We start from the raw sequence: 26,043 nt of genomic DNA, 5'->3' as shown, positions 1-26,043 counted from the left end.
CAGCAGATTATTCAGATATTTGAATTCTTTAAAACTATATATTTTTAGGAACTCTTGGTGAATACAGTTCTTTAGAGATTGCATGTGTTTATCATGTCTTTTACTGCGACTGGTTTTGTCTGGTGTAATCTGGGAATCTTTAAGCCTTTAATTTAGAGTAAATTACAATCAGACTCTGCGTGTGGTTGCAGAAAACAGCACTTAAGCCCTTTCAGAGATTCGGTAGGTCTGTGTGTGTACTTTAAAATCCTGAAAGTATCAGCTCGGCTCCGTCATCTCGAAAGCGCCCTGGCCTGCATAATTGATCTTTCTTTTTATTTTTTTAGATCTCTTCAGTCCTCACATGGTTTATAAACTGGGGCTGAAGCTTCAAAAACCTTTTTTTTTTTTGCTATTTTTCCTCGCAGACATTTTAATTGGTCGCTTTTTAGGATTTCTCTTTTTGGATTCTAAAAGGAACTTTCTTGACCATTAAAATCATTATCTACCACTGTTGCTTTCCAGAAAGGATGTTTTTTTGGGGGTACAATCAAAATAGCTTTTTCTTTCCCACAAGATGGCTTTGTTTTTGTTTTTGTAGCTCTTACAATTTATTTCCCCTGCCTGGCATGAAAATCTATTTCAGTCAAATTCCAGAAAACATTAGAAACATAAAATGTTTTGCAGTAACTGCTTGTGCAACTGGGCCTTTTTTTTTTTCAAATCACAGCCCTTTGTTCTAAACCAAAGTGTTACATAGCTATGCATGTAGGGGCGTAACAATTCATTTTACTTACAGTTTGATTCATATCATAATTTGTGGTTGACAATTTACGATTCATAGTTGATATTAGCTTATTTTGAATGATCCGATTCACTGACTTAAAATGGATCCAGGACATCTGTAGCCAAAACTTCAACCAGTGTGACTCAAAGATACTGTAAATACCTGGTACTGAACAGAGCAGGTGAAGTTTTCCAGATTCCTTTTATTTCTTTAAGATAATCAAGTTAATCAAGTCATCCAATAAATTTGGTTACACTAAAAAAAAATAACGATAAAATGTCAGAAAAATCTATCAAACTGCAAAGTATTTTTTTAATCAGCTGAAGTGTCATGGTGTCCGTTTGTTAGGGTGCATTCACATGGAACCCGATACGCACAAAAAATTCACGTGGACCACGCCATTTCGTCACGTGGCAAATTGGAGCTGCTGCCAGACAACCGTGCCCGTCACTCAAATCGAGCCGCAGGACTTCAGATCGCCTCAGTTCACGTCTATACCATTGACTTAACATTGAAACTGGCCTTCTCCGCCGCGCGAATATGCCTTGTTGTGAATGCACCTTTATGAAAGGTTTTCAAATTTTGTCTTTTTCTTAATTTTCATATAAACTCTGTTGAAAAGGTGGAAAGTACCACAGGAAGAACCAACAATTGTTCTTCTTTTGTTTTTTTTTTTTACTTGTTTGGTCCAAAACTGCATTATGTCTTCTGTAATTACTTTAAGGTTTGGCCATTTTTCCTAAGTGATTAAAGTACTAATGACAGATCTATATATACACACACATAATTATATATATATAAGAAATTGTTAGTTGTACACTGAGAAAGAGGATTTATAAATAAGCATGTTTGTATTTTCCCACAGAGCCTCCATCCACCAGAAAGTCGACAAATAAATATGGTTTCCAAGAAATGGGTAAGTGACTTTGTCTTAATTTCACTCATCTCTTTTCAGTTACAGTACATATTTGCATGCAAACAATTATAAGTTTTCTTGTCTATGCTCCATTAAACCAATGCAAATTCGGAATGAACGTATTAAAGTGTAAGTGTGTGTCGCATTCTCTAACACGCTGCTGAGCGCGCTCAGTGTGCTCTCAGGCCTAATTAATGTGAAAATAACTTGGCTGATGAGTTGATGTTGGCATGAAGAAATGGCCCTGGCTTTAAGGTTTGCTTGCCAGGGGATATTTATTTAACTTTGGGCTAGCCCCTCCTCCCTCCCATAAAATGGGTAATAAAGAAGCCATATTAATGTTCTATACAATGAAAGAATTTATGAGAGCCTGCTGTTGTTATTCTGCTGCATGTCTGGTCTGAGGGGCACATTTATTGTGTCTGCTGCTCTCCTTCGTTTGCTGTGTTCTTGTCAACAGATGGCAAAAATGGTGGGAGGGCAAAACAAATCGTCCCTAACTGGGGACACAGCTAACGTGTCAAGCTTCTCACACCAACCTTGATTAACCACGAAAATCTATCCCAAGCAGCAGCTTATGGGGGATATAGAATGTTCCTTTTGTTTTATATAAAGTTCACACATGCACTAATGCTATTTACCATGTTTACTTTTTGACTTTGAAATAATTTTCTGGATATAGTTTGAGTTTTTTTTTAATTTTTTTTTTATGTACAGAGCTGCAGAATGAGGAGCAGGAGGACTCACCTGCCACCAACAAGGAGCACTTTTATGACAACAGCATCCAGATCTGTGTTTCAGGTGTGTTCCTACTGATAGCTCTTACGCAAATGACCTGTTTGCAATCTTTCACCATTCACCATGGTTTGTTAACTTTAAAGGGGCCATACCATGATTTTCTTAAGCCTTTCAGAGTGAACTATATCCATATATATGATCATATATTACCTTTGGAACACAAAAAAACAAATTATTTATGTAATATTAATTATTTTTCGTGAGTTTTTTCCTTCCTGGAAGTAAAACGACTCGATTCCTGAAGCTCCGCCTGCTGCTGTGTGTGGCTGCCGCCCTTTTCATGACGTCATCTGAGAATCTTTCTTTGTTTCTCCCATTAAAATAAACAGTATCCACATTTCTTCAAAGATGCATGCACATTTCACATATCTGCCTTTAGTATAGCCCTGGGCATTGCTACACTGGTTCACAACATAAATACACTAGGTGTCTGCACAACTGTGCCTTACAGCAAAGAACACCTGTTTGAGCTGGAATTTATTGAAGACAGGACACAATGGGAAGATATATGGTATTTTGCATCTAAAATGAACGTTTTTTTTTTTTGTTTTTTGTTTTTTCTTTGCTGATCCCCACTAGCTCAGTGGAGGAATTGAGTGTTGGTGTTACACTGGAGGCAGTGCTGTCAGAGCAGAGATATCCTGGAGGGGGCGGTTCACATCGTGCTGACGTCAGCATAATGTGACCTGCTCGTTTTCGTGAGTGTAGGAGGAGCTGCTGCTGGGAGTGCTGGTTTTTAGAGGATTACTCTTAAATGCATGAACGTATCAAAATACCGCTTTGGGGTTCTTCAGAGAGAGGAATGAACATTATAATTCACTTAATGCACAGTAGAATTTTCATGGTATGCCTCATGGTATATGAGACTCCCTAAGACACGTCTCTTTTTCTATTGTAAAAGTATTTCCAGTGGTCTTTTATTCTTGATTATTTCATTTTTAGCCAAGAATAAACATACTGTTATTCTCCAGGACATAGTTTTGCAGAGCGGCAGTTGTTCATTAGAAATTTAACTCTGAGTTGTGGGCGAGACCATTGGCACAGAACCCGCCCCCCATCCCCTCCCCGTTGCTGAGTGCTCTCCTTTTATATGCTCTCTAGCTAGCTCACACCAATATAATTGGTTTTATACTATACAATATTGGCGCTACACCCACACAGTTTTGATTCAGATTCCAGCTTAAATGAGAAAAACAAAAGACGTACATGGATCTGTTTGTCTGTAAGTCATGTCCTCCATCATAAGAAAAACACTGCAAGAAAATGTTATGAACACCAAAAACACAATTTTCCTCGGAGTGGGTTTTAACTGATAACTGTAAACTGTTTAAGATTCCTCAAAAGTAAAACATTATGTTAAGGATTGTGTTTAAGACTTGCAATTAAATTTCTGCTTTTTTTTTTCTTCTGTTGCGCAGATGCTGAAAGTTCTGGATTTGCGCTTCTAAACACAAAAAGAAAGGTATGAATCACTGTGCCTTTTTTTCAACGATCAAACTGCAAAATATAAAAATGGTCATCAATTAAACAACTTTTTTTTACAGTTCTTTATAGCTATCATTGTGTGGAAATTACAAAAAAAAAAAAACATTTCGTGATCGTGCACAGCTTGCATATCTGTCCAATCATAAAATATGAACACTTTTTTTATAAATGTAACCCACTGTAAACAAAAACACAAGCATGAAATACAACAAAAGCTTTACTTCAAACAGCATCTGTTAAATCTCTGCACATAATCCTCTTCACATCGTAGCAGTAATGTGTAGCCTTTCTCACCACAAAGCCACATAGAAATTAAAACAATGAAACAAACAATTACCATACAGTTTTTTAAATTAAAATTTGCGTTCTAAAATTGTGCATCAGATCATGAGATCTCATTGTACTCATGGATTTGAAGAATATAAAACTAAACTGAGAATAGTGTTAGTCCTCACCATCTTGGCTTGATATGTTTTCACTCAGTACTCGTATTTCCAAAGTGTAGGGGTGGAAAGGTTCAAATCCATGGTGATAGGATACTCCTGGTAATGTTGTTTCACACCGAAATATACAGTCATCCATCATCGTCTTCCCTGTTTAGATATTTCATCAAACCAAAATAATGAGCTATCTTTAATTCCTCCTAACCATAGTTTTATGGAAGTCCAAAAGTAAGAAGGCTCTAACTATGTTTATGTTCTGGAAGGGAACATTTTTTTTCTCTTGTCAAGGCAGACAGCCACCTGTAACCAACTAAATGGCCTGGTTCGTCATCTGTTATTCTCAGCATGCTTTGAGTCAAAATAGCTGCTTTTTGTGCATTCTCTTTGCTGTGAAGCCACTGTCCTAAACACCATAATGTTATGTGAGTTGGTTATCATCATTGTTTCAAATTCAAACTCTTTCTGTATGACAACAATCACAGAATCCTGCTCTACTAGCAAGAACTTTCCCATTTCTAATGCTGATGAAACAAAGAAACTAGGAATTGACATATAAATGGCCATTGACCCTTAGCTTTGGGCTCCTACAGTATTTGCATGATATGACTGAAATTATTTTTATCTCTTAAAAAAAGAAAAGTAATGATTTTTTAGAGCTGGAAGAAGTCTGTGATTGAATAAATTGGCCTAAAATATCTTATTATTCCTTAGAAAACATGGCAAAGAACCCTTTTGGGTTTAGTTGCTGAACTTCAGAAAGCTTGAGATAATAAAAACAAGACTATAAAGGGTCCAGTTCTCTGAAGAACACAATCCAGTGATGACATGACCTGCAAACCTTCACAGTCGGCATAAAAACATTCCACACTGTTGCCTTTTCTTTACATTCATCCTGGTGGTTCTACAACTTTCTACCTTTGGCACACTTGTAGTGAACTCTCATTTTCCCCTTTGTCTAACCAGTATGTTAAGCCTATGAACTTCGAAGAAGAAGTGCGCGCTCACAGAGACATCGACAGCTTTCTGGCCCAGGCAAGCATCCTTCTGGATGAGAAGGCTTCGACTTTGGATGAAGTCTTGAGGCGAATGATAGCCCACCTGGCAGAGGTGGGCTGCAGCTGTGATGTGGATGAGGTGATGAATACTCTATTCACAGATGAAGGAGGGAAGGAGAGTAATGGTGAGTCAAAGCGTTGGTATTTGTTTGGTACGGCAAGAAAAAAAAATCAGCATTTGCTGAGAAGACTCCATCAGATCTTTGAGTATGTCGTTTTACACTCTTGTGTCATTGATTCCACAGTTCACCTTCTGTCAGAGACCATTCAGGGTGTCACTGCTACTGCCACTGGAGTTCATTATCAGCAATCCTGGCTCTGTATCCTGTGAGTTTCTCTGCAGCAACAAAGGGTTGTACAAAGCAGGTCTAGAAGAGTTCAGACATAGTTTCAGATATTACATTTAGAAAAAATATTGTGAAAAGCATTTTACTGATTTCCATCTATAACCCTCAATAAGGGTAAAAACACCCGAGAGATTCAAACGCCAATCAAACATTGACTGTATATGAGAACTAGACAGAGTGAGCGTGATGTCACTCAAGATTCAATAAAATTAAATTCTATTTTTTTTTTTTTTTTAATTGGACCCCACCATTTTGGAGCAACATGGTGATAGTAACCAATGATTGTTCTAACTTGGTCTAAGCCAATGTTTCTATGGCAACCACACTTGTCAATCAGGAGTGAACTTGTTGGAAGTCCACACCCCTTCTACTTGAAAGCAGGCTACACAAAATTTGCTTTGAACGTTTGACATGGGGGTCAGCAGGCACCACCTACTTTTAGTGAATAATCTGATTGGCCAGCTTATATCTTGAATAACTTGTACCACAGAAAAACTATCATGAAAAAATAGGATTAGCATAAAAGTGTTTTAAAAAGTAGCAGTAAATCTATTTTGAGCGTTTCCATTATAAAATGGACCCATTAGGCCGGACCAATTCGTACCATTTTTGTTCCCCGTTAGTTGTAGGTCCATAGAAAATTGGACTGGACCAATTAGGGCGGAGCTACTGTCGTCACACAATGAAATCTATTGGTTGGCGGAAAGGTTTTACGATAACAGCAAGCGCCCAACTAGCACTTTTCCTGACTCAAGATCCAAGCCGAAAGTTTTGCCTTTTTGGACATATTCTTCTTTGCCTCCCACAATCTTCTGACAAAGAATATTCAATTCTTTGTGTTTAGTATTAACCCCTCATTTGCAGGGTTAGGGACCAGACACACACTAAATCCGCAAATACAGAGAACCACTGTAGTCGCAGCGTTATGACACACAGCTACGCCATCAGTCTACACCCCGCATGCACTTTGATGGTTCAACACTCATTTAAATTGCCCAGACCATTCTTAACTGGCCAGGAGCGGACCAGTCCAGACCGCTCAGTGGAAACGCCGCATAAGTCTAGTTCTCTTATACAATTAACTGAGTCAAAAGATTCTCAATTTTGTCCTCTGAACTGAAAGTAAAAAAACTGTCACCAATTGCAGACAAGCTTGAGAATTTGATGTGTGTGAATGTCACATGGGTGTTGCAAACAAAGCCTCCACAGATGCCATTTGCTTAATCAATTGCGGTTGAGTAGAATAAAACAACCCTCAAGCTGTTTTCGTTAGTCTATTTCAAATAGGCCAACCCACTGACTCATTCTCACATTAGCTGAACCTGAAAAAAACCCCACAAAGACATACTTTTTTTAAAATGAAGCATTTCATGTTATTTTTTGACTCTTCAAGCTCAACTGTGAAGAATCTGCAAAGACGTCACGTTTGCATCACCCGTTTGGACAAGCCTCAGAACTGGGGAGTCAACTGTGCTGAAGCCCGCTATGTTATTCTCATTCTCGCCCCGCCTCTAACGGTAAACCTTAAAGATTTTTAAACCTAATTGAATCATAAATCTAAAGTCAGGACAACAACATAAAAGATTTGGTAGATCTTTCTTGCCCATGATTAAATTTTGAGCGCAGTGAGCATGATCTTTAATATGTCTCTAATGGAATTTGTAAGACATGAATAATTTTGCTGGTAGATACAAGGAGTAGATATAACCAGGATGACTTTGTAGTGTGGATGTTAGAAGTCGCTGAAGTCGGGCAGGAACCTAGTCAATTCAACCATTGTGGTGGAAGCTAACACAGATTCTCACTGTTTTTCAGAAAAGCACCAAAACAGCTATTGAACTTGGCCGAACATTTGCCACAATGTTCTCTGACATTTCCTTCAGAGAGAAGCTTTTAGACCCAAGAACCCAGGACGACTTCAAGCAGGAGCTTGTGACCCAGCGACACCTGCTTTCTGAAGTCAAGGCGAATCCCATTGTGGAGGAAGTGGAAGAGTCTGATCCGCGGAGGGGAAAACCGCTTGAGGTGGGAATGAAGCATGAACCAGTCATTGCATTGCAGTAGATAGAATCTCATGGTATATGACTGGCCATATGACTAACAGGTTGACAATAAATGCCAAGCAGTACTAACCTAAAATATTCAGGAGGACATAAATCTGTTTAACAGAGCTCATTCATTATATAAACATTTACTCGACTAGCTGCTTGGTTTCACCAGATGTGGAGACCACCCTCGTATTCTCGGTCTCCACCCAGGCATATAAAGATGTGGCGCAGTAAAGCTGAGCCAGATTATCCGAGTATCCTCTTTCCGCACTCTATTAGCCCCGGCCCGGGGAATGAAAGCAGCTGGGCAACAGACTAAAAAAAGCTGCCAAGCCTTCCTTGGAGCTGAGGGCAGAATGTGTGCAGCCTGGTGCAATGATAAAGTACTTCATTATGTCTGGATCTTAAATTAAGAGGAAATGTGTTTGCAGCAGGAGGTTGGAGAGGAGAGAACACACAGAAATGCTGGCAGAGACAGCATGTGTTTGGGCTTTAAAAGACTGCACTTAACAACAGGTTGTGGTGACACCTGATATCCTGACTGGGTTGAAAACAGCTCCTAAGTGTGAGTGTAGTGCTGCCAAACAAGCCATTACAAAGGCAAATCAAGTTTGCTTACACCGAAGAAGATAACTTGTGCAATCTTTTAATTAATTCATTGTTTTTCAAATGAATTTCCATCATTTTTAATTGGATCGTAAGCCTCTCATATTAAGTGTGCCAACAGATTTTGGAGATTCAGATTTTTTTTGTTAGATTGTTGCAGAGGGAGGTACTAACTCACCCACTGTTTTTTAATGTGGCAGATTGAAGCTCTGCTGATCTTTTATGGACTTCATTTATGAGTTGATTTTATCTGAACTTATACATAGCAATTGTTTGTAGAGGTTATTTTCATTGAATGCACGTTGCTACACAGCAACGTCTATGTCTTTCACTGGGCTGGCTCCAATTATTTTTTAGAGTGATCTAAACCCATCAAGTTTCCGCTCCATGGAGACACATGGATTGTCATGAGTGTTTTGAATACATTTGCATCATATCTGAAATGTTGTCGATTTTTTTTTGTTTTTTCTTGACTTACCATATTTTTTTCTACATGTTAACACAGAACATAACACTCAGTCTTTGGGTTAAACAGAACATATGCAGTATTTAGGCATGTGTTCATTCCTTTATTCCCGTCCATTTTGTATTTTACAGTGCAGAGACTTCTTCAAAGCTGGCAGAGGCGTATACAAGGACCTCCGCCGCAGACTGCCCTTATACCCCACAGACTTCACAGATGGTATCAGCAGCTTGTAAAAAATCTGCTTTTGGTCTGTAACTGTTGTAGGTTTTTTTTATATTTTTGATGGTCCCTTGTAAATCTTTCAAGGCATAACCGGGAAGGACCGCTGTCTAGTGAAGTACACCACTACTGCGATTTTCCTCTACATTGCCATTCTGCTGCCTGCTATTGCCTTTGGCTCACTGAACGATGAAAGCACCAGGGGAGAAATAGGTACCGACTTTGTTATTGTTGCATCATGTTGCATAACCTCCATCGGGAATAGCTATTTAAACTTGCAAAATGTGTTTGATGAACATTTTCATGTGAGTTATACTTTGTTTCCCTACAGATGTTCAGAAAACTATTGTTGGCCAGAGCATTGGGGGAGTCATCTATTCCCTGTTTGCTGGTTCCCCACTAGTCATCCCTCTGACCACTGCGCCATTGGCTATCTTTATAAGCGGTGATTTTCCTTTAGAATATTTTCAAAAATATGAAACTTAAATTGCCTTTATAATAGATACATTTATAGTAATGTTTGACTTTATAATTTAAGCTTGTTCTCTCTGTATTTTATTATGAAAAATCCTGTGTTTTCACTTTCATCTATCCATTTTTTTCTGCTTGTTTGTGAGCCTTTATCTGTTTCTTTTTTATTTTGTATCCACCTTTGACGATCACAAGAAGGAAGGTGGATTGACTGGTAAACCATGATGCTTTCCTTCTGATTGTATTCTCTCTTTACAAAAATGGACCTCACTGAATCTGAATCACTGCAGATGCCATTAGCCCATTTCATGTCAATATTTGCTTCCACCTTATCAAAGTGGAGAGGTTTGAGTGCCCAAATATTCACCCAAGGTATTTCGATTGGAGTCACTCCATGAATATTGGTTCTGGAGAATGGGTCAGACTGAGTGCAACCCAAAGCAGTAATGTTAAAATAAATAAATAAACAAATAAAGGCAAGGATTTAACTCAGGCAAAGGTTAGGACAGGAAATGGTACAGCTGAGACCTGGCGGCCCAGCTCAAATCAGCATCTGCAGGATTCTGGTGGTGTGCGGATTAGGCAGCACTCAGAGGGGCTTTCAATTTCCAGCAATTAGTCAGAATAATCCATCTTTGATCATTTACCATAAATCAAAAGAGGGTGTAACGTTCTACTTCTTTGGACTGTTTGTATTGTGTGGCTCTTGAATACTGAGGTATTTTCCACAATTGCCAGTTAACCAATCTTCTTTCAATGAAAATATTTTCTATTTGTAAGGTTGTGTCTGGACATGTTTTTTTTGTGCATTTATTCCACAGTCATCAGAGGAATATGTGATGACTACAATCTCGACTTTGATGCTTTTTATGCCTGCATTGGTTTATGGAACAGTTTCTTTCTCATCCTTGGAGGTTTATTTAATGTCAGCCTGCTGATGAAACTCTTCAAACGGTAAATACACTATAACACATCACCAATCTGTTACTTTATTTACTATTAAAAAAGAACAATCCTACTGGAACGGACTCACATTAGTGATGCGGTTTGGTTGTTTTCATGGATTTTGCTAACAGATCAGATCTGTGTTGTCGTTGCCTTGAACGGGTTGTTATGTCTGTGTGCATAAAAAAAACAGCTTGGATGAAATGTAAGCACTCAAAGCAACACTCTGTTTTTATTTGCTCTCATCCTCAGCTCCACAGAAGAAGTCATTGCATTGTTTATCTCCATAGCATTTGTTGGAGATGCTATTAAAGGCACCATCAAAAGTGAGTCCAGAGAAGACCTGATTACATTGCACATCTCAATTTTTTCATTAGGAGGTACATCACATAGCTATAATGGAGACATTAAAGTCAACAATGGAGCTGACGCTACACTGAGAGGGATAGTCTTCAAAGCTTTTGACTCTTCTAGTTATTTTATATATTAAATTAGATTCTTTAATCCAATGAATATGAGAGTGTGATTGAAGCTTTTCCATTCTCTCTTCCATAGTTTTTGAGCACTACTTCCATGGGCCCATACTGGCGACCACAAACAGCTCTGTAGTCCTGCAGCAGATTAATGAGATTCTGGAAAAGGCGAATAACCAGACGCCACTTGTGATGGAGCATCACAAAGGGAATATGTCACAACTTGAACGAGCAGAAGCACAAGTGTTGGTCTTTCTGCCTGAAACGTTGGTGATCTGCACGAGAGAAAGGCCTATCCTCTGTCTGCTGCTCATGCTGGGCACTCTGTGGCTGGGTTATGCTCTCTACCTGATAAAGAGGAGGTACAGTTTACTTACTCTATCTAGGTCAACGTTTTCCAGTCAAATCTAGACACAATTTACTTTACTTTCGCTCAACCTAATGATATTAGTAAATGAATCAAGACAATTTTAATTTAATTGTCAAATAAGTCAAAATATAAATGCATCACTTTGATGTCCCCACAATTATAAGATACTATATTATTTGCATGTAATGCAAAGTGCTTTTTTTATGAAATGAGATACATTGTTTCAAGGCCATTAAAAATATCAACTAAAAAATAATAATTTCAATTAAAAGATTTTAACAATGTGAATGGAAACAGGCAGCGATGTAATTAACACACTATGTAAAAATATATCAAAAACAGATGTTGGTTGACCCTACATTGGTGCTAAAAATTTGGAAAGGGGTTCGATCAAAAAAATGGAGCATATATTAAAAATATCCACCAGTATTTTTCAAATACATAAGCTGTTTTGATATGCATGATGTGTGTGTGTTTGCCCATACATTTCTGCATTTACAGTATGTGAGTCTCAAAACTTTTTTTATTTTTTTTGTTTTAAGACAAGTTGTTGTTTCTTTTCTCTTCTTAGCCCGTACCTGAATGACAAAATCAGAGAGGTGGTGTCTGACTGCGCTTTACCCATCTCTGTGGTGGTATTTTCCTTCATCGGCTCTTACCTGTTCATTGACATACAGCGTGAGTACAAACCCCACCAATGAAGAAAAGAAGTAAGCTAGTATCCAAAAACGTTTTTTCTTAAGCAGTTTTCAAATGATTTTATTTTAGCAAAAATAATGTTTCTATTTTTCTTGTTTTTATGCTGTTTGGAACTGGGTCTTTGGACATATTTCATGCTGAATCTTTTGCTGCCATCAGTCCCTGTGTTTAACGTCCATGATGGTCCAATCTTCAAGTATCCTGAGTTTGAAAAGCTGTCAGGAATGGCTGCGCTGAGCGCGGTCGGGCTGGGTTTTCTCCTTGCACTGCTAATCTTCATCGACCAGAACATTGTCATCTCTCTCACTCATGTCCCAGAACACAAGTAAGACTTTCTTCTGGTAAAAAAAAACTAAAAATACTTTACTGTAAAACATTGTCCAGTTGTAGTTCGTGAGTGAAGATTACATTTACATTTGAATCTGCACTTATGTGCGTATGTGAACAAAGGCTGCTAAAAGGCACAACGTTCCACTGGGACTTGGTGCTGACTGGTTTCATCAACATCCTCATGTCCTGTCTGGGGTTGCCATGGATGCACGCTGCCTTCCCACATTCCTCCCTGCACGCCCGCCAGCTCGCCAAAGTGGAACACCACTTAGAGAACGGACATCTCCACACAACGTGAGTGAGGATAAAACAAAAGTGAGCAGTCTGTGTCCTTCCCACCTCACAGCAGTGGGTCACTTCCCTCTGCCTCTGGAATAAGACAAGGGTGCAGATTCTTTTCATACTGACATTACTGACTGATTAAGAAAAAGTCTACTAGACAATTTTATGCCTGTTCTAAGATTTTTGACCAGATAAATGTTATTATTGAAAAAATGTGGCTAACTCAGTTTGTAGGCAACATTTTTGTCTATATCTTAGTAAATCTATAATATATTTTATTTACTATATATACTTTATTTATTATATAACCATCTGGGAAATTCCTGCAGCTCCCGCAGCACTTTTGGAAGCAAAAGTTTCATACAAGAGTCTTGAATTGTTTGGGTTTTTGTGAGGAAGCGGAGGACTCACGTGACTGAAAAAAATCAGCAAATATGTGAAACTGCGAATAAAGAAACGCAAATAAGCAGGGGAACATGTAGACCATGTCAAAATAAGCACTTCTCAACCAATTATTAGATTTATCTACTTGTTTTCCTCAACATCCTTTACCAGTTGAGACTAATTACATAAGAAAAGCAACAGAAATTGCTCTCTGATCCACAGCTTGTCTAATTTTATCATATTCATCACATGAAGAGCAATGACTGCCTCTTGTAGAGTGTGCAGGATTAAAAAAAAGAAAAATCCAAACGATACACCGTGTGTGTTTGGTACTACCTATTGCCTACACCATGCCAGTAAAAGAATGTGTTTGAACATTTTTGCACCACAGGCTCACTGAGCGGTCTACGACTCGGATATTTTATGTGGGCCACCTGCGTGCCCCTTACAGGTTTGCTTATATTTTTCCTGCAGACATTCCGTATTAACCTGTAAGGGCTATTGTGACTAAGGCTTTAGATATCCAAAACAATTAAACTAATGCTCAATCTCAATTTTAGGAGCTTAATTGTAAAGTTAGTACTGTTCAAGCCTTGAATGCAATAAAAGGAAAATAATTTAGAAAATTTTAAACTCTTAAAACTGAAAGTTCCACTCCAGCAAAAATTTTTTTCCATTGTAAAATTGTTCCCAGTGATCTTTTAAGTGTGTTTATGAAATTTTTTGCCAAAATCAAAAAGCCTTTGTCATTTTCTAAGACATATTTTAACGATTCAGGATTGATACAGAGCAACCCGCCCCCTCCCCGCCAGTGAGGGCTCTGTGTGCACGCACTCACACAAGCTTATAGCCTCAAGCTAACATTAGCGGCGCAAAAATAACGCAGTCGTACAGTTCTGAGGCAGAACTGCAATACGCTCCAGCACAAGTGTTGAACGCTCATCATGTCTCGCACATTTAATTGTAAACAGGTCAGGGGGAAGGGGGAAGGGAGACTTTGGCACAACCATTTCAGTGGCTGCATCATCGTATGCTAGCATCCGGTTTTCTGATCCAATCCAAACCAAATTACTAAATACTCAAATGGGTAGTTTTAATTTTAAATTCTTTTATATAAAAATGCTACAAGACCAAGTTTTGTGGGGCTCTTTAAGATTTAACACGATTTTTCTCCTATTTTCTCTCATTTAATATTCAGTATAAAATAAAATGTTACTTTGGTTTAAATTACATTTTATCATGCAGAAGTAAACAAAGTTTAAGGTTGGAAAATGTTGTTTTTGTTGTCGTCCTGGTCTTAAACTAAAAGGTCGCCCCTCCCCTCCACAGCATTGTCAGCGTGAAGGAGACTCGCCTGACCTCTCTGGTGGCAAACATCCTGATCGGCCTGTCTGCGTTCATGCTGCCCATTCCGCTGCAGTGGATCCCAAAGCCCGTCCTGTACGGCCTCTTCCTGTACGTGGCGGCCACTTCGCTTGATGGAAACCAGATGGTTGACCGCATGACCCTGTTGCTAAAGGAACAGGTGAGGTGCCGCTGTGCGCTTTGATCAACTGACTTGTTTAATTGTCCTTTTATGTCCTTATTTCCATGTGGCTGCAGGAGTTATTTGCACAAAGTGTGGTAATATCCTGCGGCTACGGTAGCAAACATCGAGGATGCAATAGATGCTTGTCTTCACCAAAGGAAATCATAAACATTTTCACTATTTACAGAAGCAAAATGTGTGTTTAAAGCAATGTCTATTTAAAAACAGATAATTATCAGTCTCCAGGCTTCATAATGAAAATGCTCATTTAAAATCGGAATGAAATTCTGCTCTTATGTACCCAGACTTCATATCCGCCCACCCATTACATCCGCCGTGTGCCTCAGAGGAAAGTGCACTACTTCACTGCACTGCAGATGATCCAGCTCGTCATTCTGTGTGCTTTTGGCATGTACCCTCTGCCCTACATGAAGATGGTCTTTCCCCTTCTGATGATCCTGCTGGTCCCTGTCAGGTGAGATGACCCGGGTCAACAGGGGGCAGAGCTGCACTGTGGAAGCCTGGTTGAAATCCAGACTTTCTTTTATTAAAAATAAGAAAAAGGAATTGGAGATGGAGTTATATTTATACTCTGATGGACTCTATTTTTATTAAAAAATGGAATAAAAAAATCAAAAGACATCAGCTAATTGGGCAGTACATATTTTAACAGACAGAAAAGGCACACTGTATTTTCAGCACCACTTGAAAACCTTTATTTCTCTTATTTAGCCAACACCAATGTTTGACAAAGACATATTCTAGATGGGCAAAAACTAAAGTTAAACTTCCATCCCTTCCATTATTGGTACACGCCCAGTAGGGTTTTCTGAGCAGATCATCCAACCGTTGTCTGTCAATAAAATGGTCAAGTCATTTGACCTCCTTTTTGATCTCAAATTTCAAAACAAAATTGTGAAGTTTCTTAAAGTTCACCCTTGGATATTAATTAAATAATTTAGACTTTGTAGATATGTTTATGGCTGTGGTAACCTTGAGCTGTTTTACAATTAAATTAATATTGACTTACTTACTTGGGTCTTAATCAACCTTAACGTAACCTGACAAACTAATCTGGCATTAGATTTGTCTTTAACCCTTTAACACCAGAGGTGTCACCAGTAACTCCCAAATTACACACTTTTGTTTGCACAAATAACATGCATTTTTTGCATATTTGCAAACTTTATGTACCAGTGCAATACAGACTCTGTGACACAATCCGCTGATTACATTGTTTGTGTAAACAAAGCTGCTTTTCTCTGCTTCAAAATCCATCGGAATTATGTAAATTAAACAGTTGAAGAGGTAACAGTAATCCTAAGAATGTTAAAACTGGAGTTTTGGTGTAAAAGCGTTAAACACATTTCAAGAAGAAGTTTTTAAACTAAAGGGGTTTTATATTAAACCATTTTTTATTAGTCTGACCAGACATTAGAACCTTTGCTTTGACCAGTTTCCTATATAAGACAGTTTTTCCCCAAAATTTGTATTTAACATTTGCCTGTTTTTTGTGTTTGATTTCAGAACCGGACTGCTCCCCAGACTGATTGATGCCAAGTACCTGGACATCATGGACTCTCAGTATATATAAAAGGACTGAAGATGGAATAAAAGAAGGGAACAGAAACACATTCTTAATGCAATGTTCTTGGACTGCTAAATTTTATTTGGAACACATTAATTACTGAAAACGATATGCTTTTCTTTGTTTTCTGATAATTATGGATTCATACTTGTAACTGGATTTTTTTTTAATTGCTACAGTCGTGCATCGTTTTTATTAACACTGGTAGTTTGGAGATCACATATACATGCAGATGAGTCTGTGTCACTAAGAATGTAATATACAGACACAAAGCATTTTGTGACACGTCCTGCACTGACAGAGAATATCATCAGAACACTGTTTATGTCACAATAAATGGAAAAAGTTCAGTTTTGGCTCCATGTTTTTTAAAAAAAAAAGCAATAAAATTGAAATGAAACTAGAAGTTTACACATAAACAAAAATGAACCGCTTATTCTGAAATTTAGCAAATGAACCTTTAGGTCTTTTAGATTATTTCTATTGCTAAATGTTTAAAATATGACAGAGAAAACATTGTAAGGACATGTTAACTACATTTTAGAAAACACATTCATACACATAAAAAGTTCTAATGGGAATGTTAGAATGCTCAAATGAAAATATGATGTTGAAAGATTCTGTTATGTCACCTGATAACATCTGAGTTTTTTTTTAAGTCCACTCTCAGACACAGTCCTTCCTTTTAGGACATTAAGGGAAAATGAAAAGAGGTCACTCACAAAAGCAGGTGGACAAGTGTGGTTTTTTTGGTGCATCATTCATTCATCAAACCATCAAATTACTACACACAAAAAGATAAATTAATTCATTAAGACAAAGTCTATGATCTGATGAAACTACAGTAGAACTGTTCACCATTATGAACACAGATAGATTTAAAAAAAGGCTCAAGGATGTACAGGTCTGTCATACTGTAAAGCATGGGGGTGGCAGTATTATATCTAGGGTTGTTTTACTGCTAGAGGAGCTGTTGCACTTCACTTGACATCATTACGAATTATAATTTCTAGGAAAATGTAAACAAATCTCAAGACACGAGACTTGGGAATGAAGCTTGGACACGGGTCTTCACTCACAGTAGCTAAAACACAAAAAAGTCATTGTTTTGCTTTTGATTGTTGTTTCCCCCTCTGCCTATCACACATGGCTTGCATCAGTAATACATGTTTTAACAGCTTTATGGTAAGGGAAAGGAAAGAGATCCAAAAACCTGTCCGAGCTGCGTAATAGCACAAAAGGAAAGAAATTTCAGCATTTTTTTTTTTATTTTTTATTTTTTGTAAACGCTTTTGGAAGAACTTGATCAAGGTAGGATCAAAATGATTTTAAAATACTGTGGACATATTTGTTATGTTGTTTTTAAAGATACTAATAATTACATTTTCATTCAATTATGCTCTTTTTGTTGCAGCCTTTTCAAATAAAAGTAATGTTGGCCATTTGGACTAACATTAGAAGACGCTTAATCCAATGTTATCTCAGGCAAAGCAGAAAAAAGGGGATTTTATGTTTAGTTTTTTTTTTTTTATGTGTGTAAACTTCTGGTTACAGCATTCACACTGATTCCATCAATGCTTCTTGGCAATCACCATCCTCAACATTTTGGTAAACAATGGGGAGTTTGAAAAGAAAAGAGTGGAAAAAGATTAACAAAACCCAAAGATGTTTAGATGAAGTTTGGTATCACAAAAATATCACTATACTAAATTAGGTAATCCAAAATAAATGGTGAGTATTCACAGTCTGATTGTTCCTATTCTATATTCAAGAGCTCTAATTAAAGATTTAATCAAAGTGGAGTTTCACTTTGGAAACAAAAATCTATATCGACAGTTTAGACTAAAAAATCTTTGCTCCAAACAATCATGGCTTTTACAATAAAACCCCATTCTTAAACTAAAGTTTTAATCTTTTGTTTTCATAATTACGTGGTGTGATACCATGTTCGTTCTGCAGATGAACAGTAACTTCAGTTTGTTATAAAGAAATAACATTTTTAATTAGGAAGCTCAACAATTTGTAAACTGTACTTACAGTATTGTGATGATAACAACTTCAGTCTAAATGTAAAATAGAAAGAAAACAATTCAAATAAATATGTAAAAACGAATTTCTCTATGTGAGGATGTGTCATCTCTCATTATCAACCTTGGTGTAATGAAATGGTCAACAATTTCAACTCAAGTACACAGTAGATTTTTCAATTTATGGGTTCTTTGTTTGGTTGCTGTTAAATTGAATTGTTCTAACGTTAATAAAACACGGTTCTCCATCTGAATGAAGCCTTTTCATTTTACCTTATGATACTGAATCCTAACTCCTACCAAGCACACACTTCATTTTAGGCTCTAATAAATGTGAAATCTGCCAGTAGATGGCAGTAGAGACTCACATCTTGGGTTTTCTGTGATCACCTGTAATGATGTGGACAAACCAATAAATAGAGAACAAATTCATATCATCCATTGTCCTTTAAAAGCAACAGTAATAATGAGGTTGATTGAAGAGATATGAAGCATGAGTAGTTTCCCAAAGGTCAGCACCTGTATGTGATCAGTCATGCTATTCTCTTTCATTTGCTTGCTGCAGAATGTCTTTTGACAGCCAGTAAACTTCTTTTTGGATTTTGCTGCTGTGTCCTTTCCACTGAAATCCTGTTTACTCTTTCTGTGAAACTGTCTGCTCCCAAACAAGTTGTTACCGTGGAAGCACTGACAAAAGGCTTTCTAAGAACAATATACAACGGTATAATTGCTTACCTGATTAAAAAAAAAAAACAAAAAAAACAAAAAAAAAACATTTTTTTTTTCACAGATTCCATTTAAAAGGTGGTTATTTGGAATATCTGCTTGATTTTCATATTGACCATTCTTCCATATTTCCCTACCTTTAAAGGGTAACCAAACAGCGAAGTTGGAGGCTGACTCCACCCACAGCTGGAATTTGAAAATCAAGTCAGAGAGGTGAGACCTAGGGGCAGTACTGTTATCATTACTGGTGCTGCAGATAATGGCGTGAGACTTCTGAAACTAACATGGTTTGACCAATCACAAAATTCAACTGTAATACCTCAATTCGACCTGTAGGGGGCAGCACACAGAAGGTTTTTGACTATATTTTTGAGAATTAAACAATTTTATTTTAATTTGTCAAAAGTTGGACTGTGACCAACAGACAGCACTTTTAAAGCCCCATGTATAGAGGTCAACAGCCAAAAAAAAAAAGTTGATTCAGGGTTTGGTTACTCCTTAAATCTCCCTTGTTTTTAGTCTAACTGGTCTATCTTTCTTTGTGACCTGTTCTTTTCATTACTCATTTGATTATGACTTCTATACTATACTATACTAGTCAAATCTTTTGATCTACTCCCCCTCCTGCCCGACTTGAAAAGACTCGGTGTCTACTATACTACACCACACTGATATATAAAGCAATGCCATACTTTTCAAATCTATTCTATACTTCACTTTACCATACTATATAAAGGGATGCTATACTATTCTATACTATATATAGCTGTACTTTACTATTTTACTATATACTATACTATTCAAATCTATGTTGTACTATACTACACTATACTTTACTAATATAGCATAGTATTATAGTTCATCTCATTAATCATCCCCCCAAACTTTTTCTACATCTATCCATTCCCTTCTAATATCTACTCTATCCTCAATTTTCTAGGAATTATTCATCTCCTTCTCCTCCACTTAGTCATCCTTTAGCCATCCATCCATCCATCCATCCATCCATCCATCCATCCATCCATCCATCCATCCATCCATCGTCTTTAATGTTCTTCAGTCACAGCAAAAGCTTCTAAAGAATGCCCCTTTTTTAACATAATAGTCAAAACTTAATTTTAACACATTTCTCAAAGATATCTATAAAATTTTAATGAATTCTTATGTTTTCAATAAATCTATCCAATTATATAATTACATATCATCATAAAGTTCCCATTAAAAATCTTCCATCATTTCCTTCCTCTTTTGTTGTACTTACTTTAATCTTTATTTCTTCATTTTTAAACAAAACACGACTGTGGATCTGTGAAACGCTTAACTTTGCATTCCAAATCAGGCTCGGGGTTTTATCCTTACATCTGTAATGAAAACACTACATTTATTTAGGCTGCATGTTTCAAAGCCTGTAGTTTTTTACACTTGTTTCAGGTGTGCTAAAATGGAACAAAATCAAACAATCCAGTCATGGCAGGATCCAGATTGGTTTTACTGAAGGGAATTGGATCCTATGAGTAATAAAGATGAAGTGAATGTCACCACAGGTATATATTAACCTCTCGGTCACCAGAGAGATGCTGACAATTAATTTGCCATCACAACAATCTGAATTTTCATCTGCTTGGCAGCTGTACAGAACACCTCTTCCTATTCTTAGATCTATGATGAATAAATTCTGCTCATGTCTGTTCAGGTAGAGCCCTGCGTCTTCATTAGTCCCTTCCTCCACATGTCTAATGCTCTTTAGACATCCGAATGCCCCTTCCCCAGCCGCCGTCTCTCCCACACTGCAGAGGTGTCACCAGCGGCGTGTTTGTGCTCCTGACAAGCTGAGAAGACACACAAACTCTAGCATTTCTCCAGTCTGGCCCACCAATCAGCTCCCGTCCGAGAGAGCAGGGCGGCTGAGAGAAATGAGCCTCTACCTCGTGGACTCATGCAGTAACCAGCTGCAGCTCATTCTTATTTACTGCATGTTTAAACAAGTGCTATGGAGCTTTGTGCACAAAACTGAACCAGAAAGACAAGCGTAACTGAAATGGAACTGTCTTTCCTCCTGGTTCTTTGAGTAATATATAAAAAAACTGAGCGTCTGATCAACAGCACATAAATTTCATATGAAACAGCGGACACAGAAAAGCTGAACTGATTTACAGCCTGCCCTGGCTAATACTAGACAGATGAGTCCTATGAGTCTGCTAGCCCTCACACATAAACCATCTTTGAGCAGAGAGGAGCAGAGCAGCCAAAAGGGTCTGCTTCACAAACAACAACCTCCAGTTTTTCATCGAAGCGCAAACAGACTCCCTTGAGTAGGCTTTTTATTGTCTAAGCTGCCAGTCTACATATATTACATGGAGGCAGGATGATGGAGAGCCTCAATAAGTTTGTATATGTGTGAAAATGTCATCTCTTGGGAAAGGCATTATAGAGCAGAGCTATTTTGGAAGTTTATTTCACAAATTACTAGCTATTGTTGGAGGTATTATTGAGTTGTGACCAACATAATAGCCCATTTCAATAATTTATTTATTTTATATAATTCATTTTGGCTAAATGACTCCTACAAGATTGCTGGTGGTGGGGGGCTTTTGAGCCACCATGATCGAATGGCCAAAGCCCTGGGACTTCACCAAGTCTGCTTTCACACTAACAGACGTGCTCATCCGTGTTTACGTGGTGGAAATTCATGTACATTACTGTTAACACCTTGACCTCAGGTTGATGAAGAGCGCTTGCCTCCACATGACAGCTTTCACTCCGTGTCTGGGGAGGGACACCCCAGCAGCAGGGACAACAACCAATCAAACACAGGAAATCTCGTCAGTAACGCACACCCAAATCCTAAACTGTTTAAACATCAGCGTGGACTATGTTTATGATGCTCTCATGTACAAAAGGAGGATCAGATTGTAAAGAATCACGCTTGATGCCTACATTTATTATGTTTGGGGCAGCCGTGGTGCAGAGGTAGAGCCTCGTCTCCAATGAGCGGTCCAGATTGGACTGGACCGGACCAGTACAGTATTTTAAGCGTTTCCATTATAAAATTGATATTTTTTTTGACAGTTTCAAATTATTTTTAACTTTGTTATCCCACAGGGATTAGACGCAGTAATGTGAAAACTTATTAGTTTTTCTTTATTGTAAGACACGTTGGAATTGTCTGACTTTTGCTTTGTTTTTAGTGATTTTGTAAACACTGAAATATAAGCAACTTTAACTGAGCAGAAAAGATCTTCTGCAGCTCTACGTCTCATCCCCGTCGTGGAAAGGTAGCGATAGCATTATCACAAATTAGAAGAAAAAAATCCTAATTACCTCCTAATCAAACAAGAAGCATTCAGTGAAGTACTTGTAACCTTCGTCTAACTATGGGTTAGGGTTAGGAGAACAAGTGTTCGGACCCCACCCTCCATAAGAGGGTAGGGTCAATGCACACTCCATACAGCCTCCCCAGGAGTAGGATCCCAGGACAACCCCATCCCAGGAAGGTGAGTGGATAAAATGATTAATGAAGTTGTTCTTCATTATGAATAAATTTATTAATTTTTTATTTTTTAATTACAGGGGGAGTGGTTAGGGTTAGGGCCCGTCCCTGTGGGGTTAAGGTTAGGGTTCTGGACCGGATTATGGTTAGGTTTAGGGTTACATGTGGGGCTGGGATTAAAATTATTCAGGTTTTTTCATGGGGGGAGTGTGGTTAGGGTTAGGGCCCCCCCATGTGGTTAAGGTTAGGGTTACTGGACCGGGTCAGGATTAGAGGAACCCCCCCTGGGGGGGATGTTATTCCAGGGGGCAAAGGGCAGGCGCTCATTGACGCCGTGTGGGGAGAGAGTGTCCAGCCTGGTGATCCAGCCCTTCTCAGCCCTCTTCCTTTGGGCCTGGCTCCAGTGTGGATTGCACTCCAACACTGAGGCCTGGACCGACTCCCATCCATGGGTGAGGAAGTGCTGGACCAAAACCTGGTGGGTCTTAGGGTTAGGGGTTAGGGTTAGGGTTAGGGTTAGTTAAAGAGAAATAATCCACGACTCGTTTAACATCATCCATATGATTTTGGGGAAGCAGCTGTGGAGCGTTCTGCTGGAGGAATACGGACATCTGATCTAAGAGGATAAATCAAATATAACCTGGTTGGACATTTATGAAATAAAAAATGTACAAATTATGGCTAAAATTGATCAGGTTACCTTTCATTGTTTACATAAAATTGCTTTAAACAACGTTCAGCTCAACCACAGATATAATATAACTGGATAATAATACATAACTGGAAGTCATTCTGCAGAATCACCATTTTGTGTGACTTCACGTGAAAAGGCTCAATAATCACAACCAATCAACCAGAAGATATCCGGCCTTAACACAACAATCAGAAAGCAGCAAACAGTTTTCAGTATCATCTGTGACAAATAAAGTAATGCCAGCTTGAATAAAATGAGATTGTATTAAAACAATATGGCTTCCTTGAGGTCAAAGTAGGAACTGACCTCAATCATTAATCTGGTTTTAGCTGAAGTGCATCAAGGGACAACAAGTGACCTTTTATTGTAGCCTGCATAACAAAAACATTTACATTTTTTGGTAGTAAATGTAGATCAATTATGATCAAACATTTTATATAAGGCGGTTATCAGAGTAATCGATTAGTTAATCAATAAGAAGTTGAGTAAATGTATAATTACCCACACAAGATTTCCAAGCTTGTTTTCAACAATAACAGCCCAGACGTGCTGAATAAGAGTTTTCATTCAATTATATTGAATATTTCTTTTTTATCTTCAGTGCTGCAGGATGTTTTTGCTGCTTTATAGCAGCATGTCAACTTAGTGGCTTGTTACTGTGTGTTTTCAACTTTCTGGCACTCCTGTGTTTTTCCTCCTAATGTAATGCAGAAGGTGTTTTTTTTTCTTTTTTTCTACAGGGCTTTGCAGCAAAATATGACAAGTTATCCTAATAACAATGATTTTCTGTGTCTGTGCTTGTGCAGTTTCTCTCTATGTTTCTTGTGGCAGCAACACTCGCACCTCCCTGCTGTGCAACTAATAAGAGATTAGTATTCATTCATTAAAAATAAAAGCTTGACTCAAATGAAGGCCTGTTACTGTAAGAAGCGAGAACATAGTCTTTATAGGAAAATGTTGAAGCATTAGCAACACAGGGTTATTTAGAAGACAGCAGAGTAACAATATATCATCCAAATGTTAAAATGAAGTAATTTAGGAAGTATTTTTAGAGGAACCAGGAGGACAATTATGAAGCATGTCGCTTTGAGAAATCAGGCTGGAGGATAGCCTGAGGTGGCAGATGCTGCCTGTAAATATATCCATCATCAACTTTTTCTGAATAACATTTGTAAATGATGAGAAAGGATGGAAACTGGGGGGCAGAGAGGGCTTGATTCTCCCTGGGAGCCACTGAAGCCTTAAAGGTTGAATGTAACAAGTTATTGACGGCAAAGAAATTCAGCAGGTCTTTGTTCTGCATTAGTTCAAAAGAAGGTCTGGCTTTGAAACGACAGCCATGTGGTGAGCCCTTGTAACGGGACACTCAGGTCTGCATCTGTTTGTCATCCCGGAATACTCATGTCCACAGAATGGGTTAGTTTATTGAAAAATGCACTTTAGTGTTAAAAAAATGTCTTGCTGTTACACAGACGATTGTTTATAATATTGCTATTAGCAGCTGATGTTATCTTGCGCTAGTAGCATATTAAAGCAACACTACTAAGGTAAATAAAGAGTAAAACAGTCAGAGAATGAAACACATGGCAATGGAAAGGAAATAATTTAATATGTTTTTGCTAAAAAGCAAAATTTTTTGATTTTTATTTCCAGACTTTGTTTGTTTTGTTCTGCAGAATGTTCATATTTGGATCATTTTAACAGGATTCCAATCTTTTAGAATATTTAGAGGTGTCATTTTTGATAAAAAGAAATGACATAAGAGTTTGAGTTTTTTTTCTTCTTTTGGCGTTTAGTTTAATTTAACTTGTTTCATTTTGACAATATATATTCTTATGGGGAGTCAAATATTGAACATTATTCAAGGTTTACTTTGTTTTTTTATAGGTATTATTCTTTTTTTATAGAATAATATTCCTACCTGTTTTTAACCCTTTTGTAACCATAGTTACAGTATTTTTATGCTAATTTGGAATTTATCTAATATATATATAATTTATCTAATGTTTTTGGCAATTTTTTTATGAGGTTTGTTACTTTTGACTTTATCTAATATTTTAGAGGCAGGCTAACGTTTTTGACTAATTTGGAATTCACTGAGGATTTTTAGGCTATTTTGGAGATGAGCTAGTATTTTAGCCATGTGCTAGCTTTTTAGGCTGATTTTGTCTTTACTAAGGTTTTTTGGGCTAATTTGGAGTTTAGCTCATATTCAAGCAACACACTACATGTTTTTGCAAAATAGTCACATTTTGAGGATTTTTAAGCAAACTTATTACAATTCTTTCAGATATTCAGGCCAACTTAAGTGGTCTTTCATAGTTCTTTAAGGCAATTTAAATTCTTTTTAGAAAATTTAGCATTTTGCTGACAGCTTTTGAATTTTCAGCAAATCCCTTCAGCAAACTGAGTAAAATAACTGGTGGCCTGCCCGGCAAAATTCCTACATCACAAATACAATCTATTTCGAACAGCATTTTCACATCTGCTCCTTATTCAGAACAATTTGAATAAAGAAATACTCAAAAATGCAATTTAAAGCCTAATTTTTTTATCTATGACCAGTTTATATTTAGAATGTTTACTGAACATTTGACTTTGGTATTGTAAAAAGTGGACTCCATTGTTTTTTGAGAAAAATATGTTGACCATGTGTATGGAGCCTTATCAGGATTATTCTGAAGTGAATGAAATAACTGATTGTAAATTGTAAAAATTCTTTTTTTTCACGTTAAATGTTAATAAACGTTTTCACGATATTATAATTGTGTGCATTTCTTCAACACAGAGCTAGCATCACTGCAGCTAACAGGCTGCTATCAGCTAGTCCCAAGCACATCAATGTCCCATACTGCATCTTGTGGGGGTATAGGGGAGAAAAAAATAA

General features: G+C 37.6%; 1 protein-coding gene across 2 annotated transcripts in view; it reads left to right on the top strand.

Moving 5' to 3' along the window:
* The window catches only part of LOC112153639 (sodium bicarbonate transporter-like protein 11), a 24,839-nt gene extending 8,270 nt beyond the window's left edge, over positions 1-16,569 (top strand). For both annotated transcript variants that reach the window (XM_024284002.2, XM_024284003.2), the window contains exons 2-20: positions 1,632-1,682; positions 2,400-2,483; positions 3,899-3,942; positions 5,372-5,588; positions 5,709-5,790; positions 7,204-7,327; positions 7,626-7,835; positions 9,062-9,146; positions 9,237-9,362; positions 9,481-9,594; positions 10,442-10,574; positions 10,818-10,891; positions 11,121-11,400; positions 11,980-12,086; positions 12,267-12,432; positions 12,558-12,731; positions 14,433-14,628; positions 14,937-15,106; positions 16,159-16,569. In XM_024284002.2, coding sequence (XP_024139770.1) covers positions 1,632-1,682; positions 2,400-2,483; positions 3,899-3,942; positions 5,372-5,588; positions 5,709-5,790; positions 7,204-7,327; positions 7,626-7,835; positions 9,062-9,146; positions 9,237-9,362; positions 9,481-9,594; positions 10,442-10,574; positions 10,818-10,891; positions 11,121-11,400; positions 11,980-12,086; positions 12,267-12,432; positions 12,558-12,731; positions 14,433-14,628; positions 14,937-15,106; positions 16,159-16,225 — 2,504 coding nt within the window. In that variant the 3' untranslated portion in view covers positions 16,226-16,569. The remainder of the gene's footprint in view (positions 1-1,631; positions 1,683-2,399; positions 2,484-3,898; positions 3,943-5,371; positions 5,589-5,708; positions 5,791-7,203; positions 7,328-7,625; positions 7,836-9,061; positions 9,147-9,236; positions 9,363-9,480; positions 9,595-10,441; positions 10,575-10,817; positions 10,892-11,120; positions 11,401-11,979; positions 12,087-12,266; positions 12,433-12,557; positions 12,732-14,432; positions 14,629-14,936; positions 15,107-16,158) is intronic.
* Positions 16,570-26,043: the final 9,474 nt, after the last annotated feature.

This window comes from Oryzias melastigma, linkage group LG10 (genome assembly GCF_002922805.2).
Source record: "Oryzias melastigma strain HK-1 linkage group LG10, ASM292280v2, whole genome shotgun sequence".
Lineage (NCBI taxonomy): Eukaryota > Metazoa > Chordata > Actinopteri > Beloniformes > Adrianichthyidae > Oryzias > Oryzias melastigma.
This window is presented reverse-complemented; position numbering and strand designations above follow the sequence as displayed.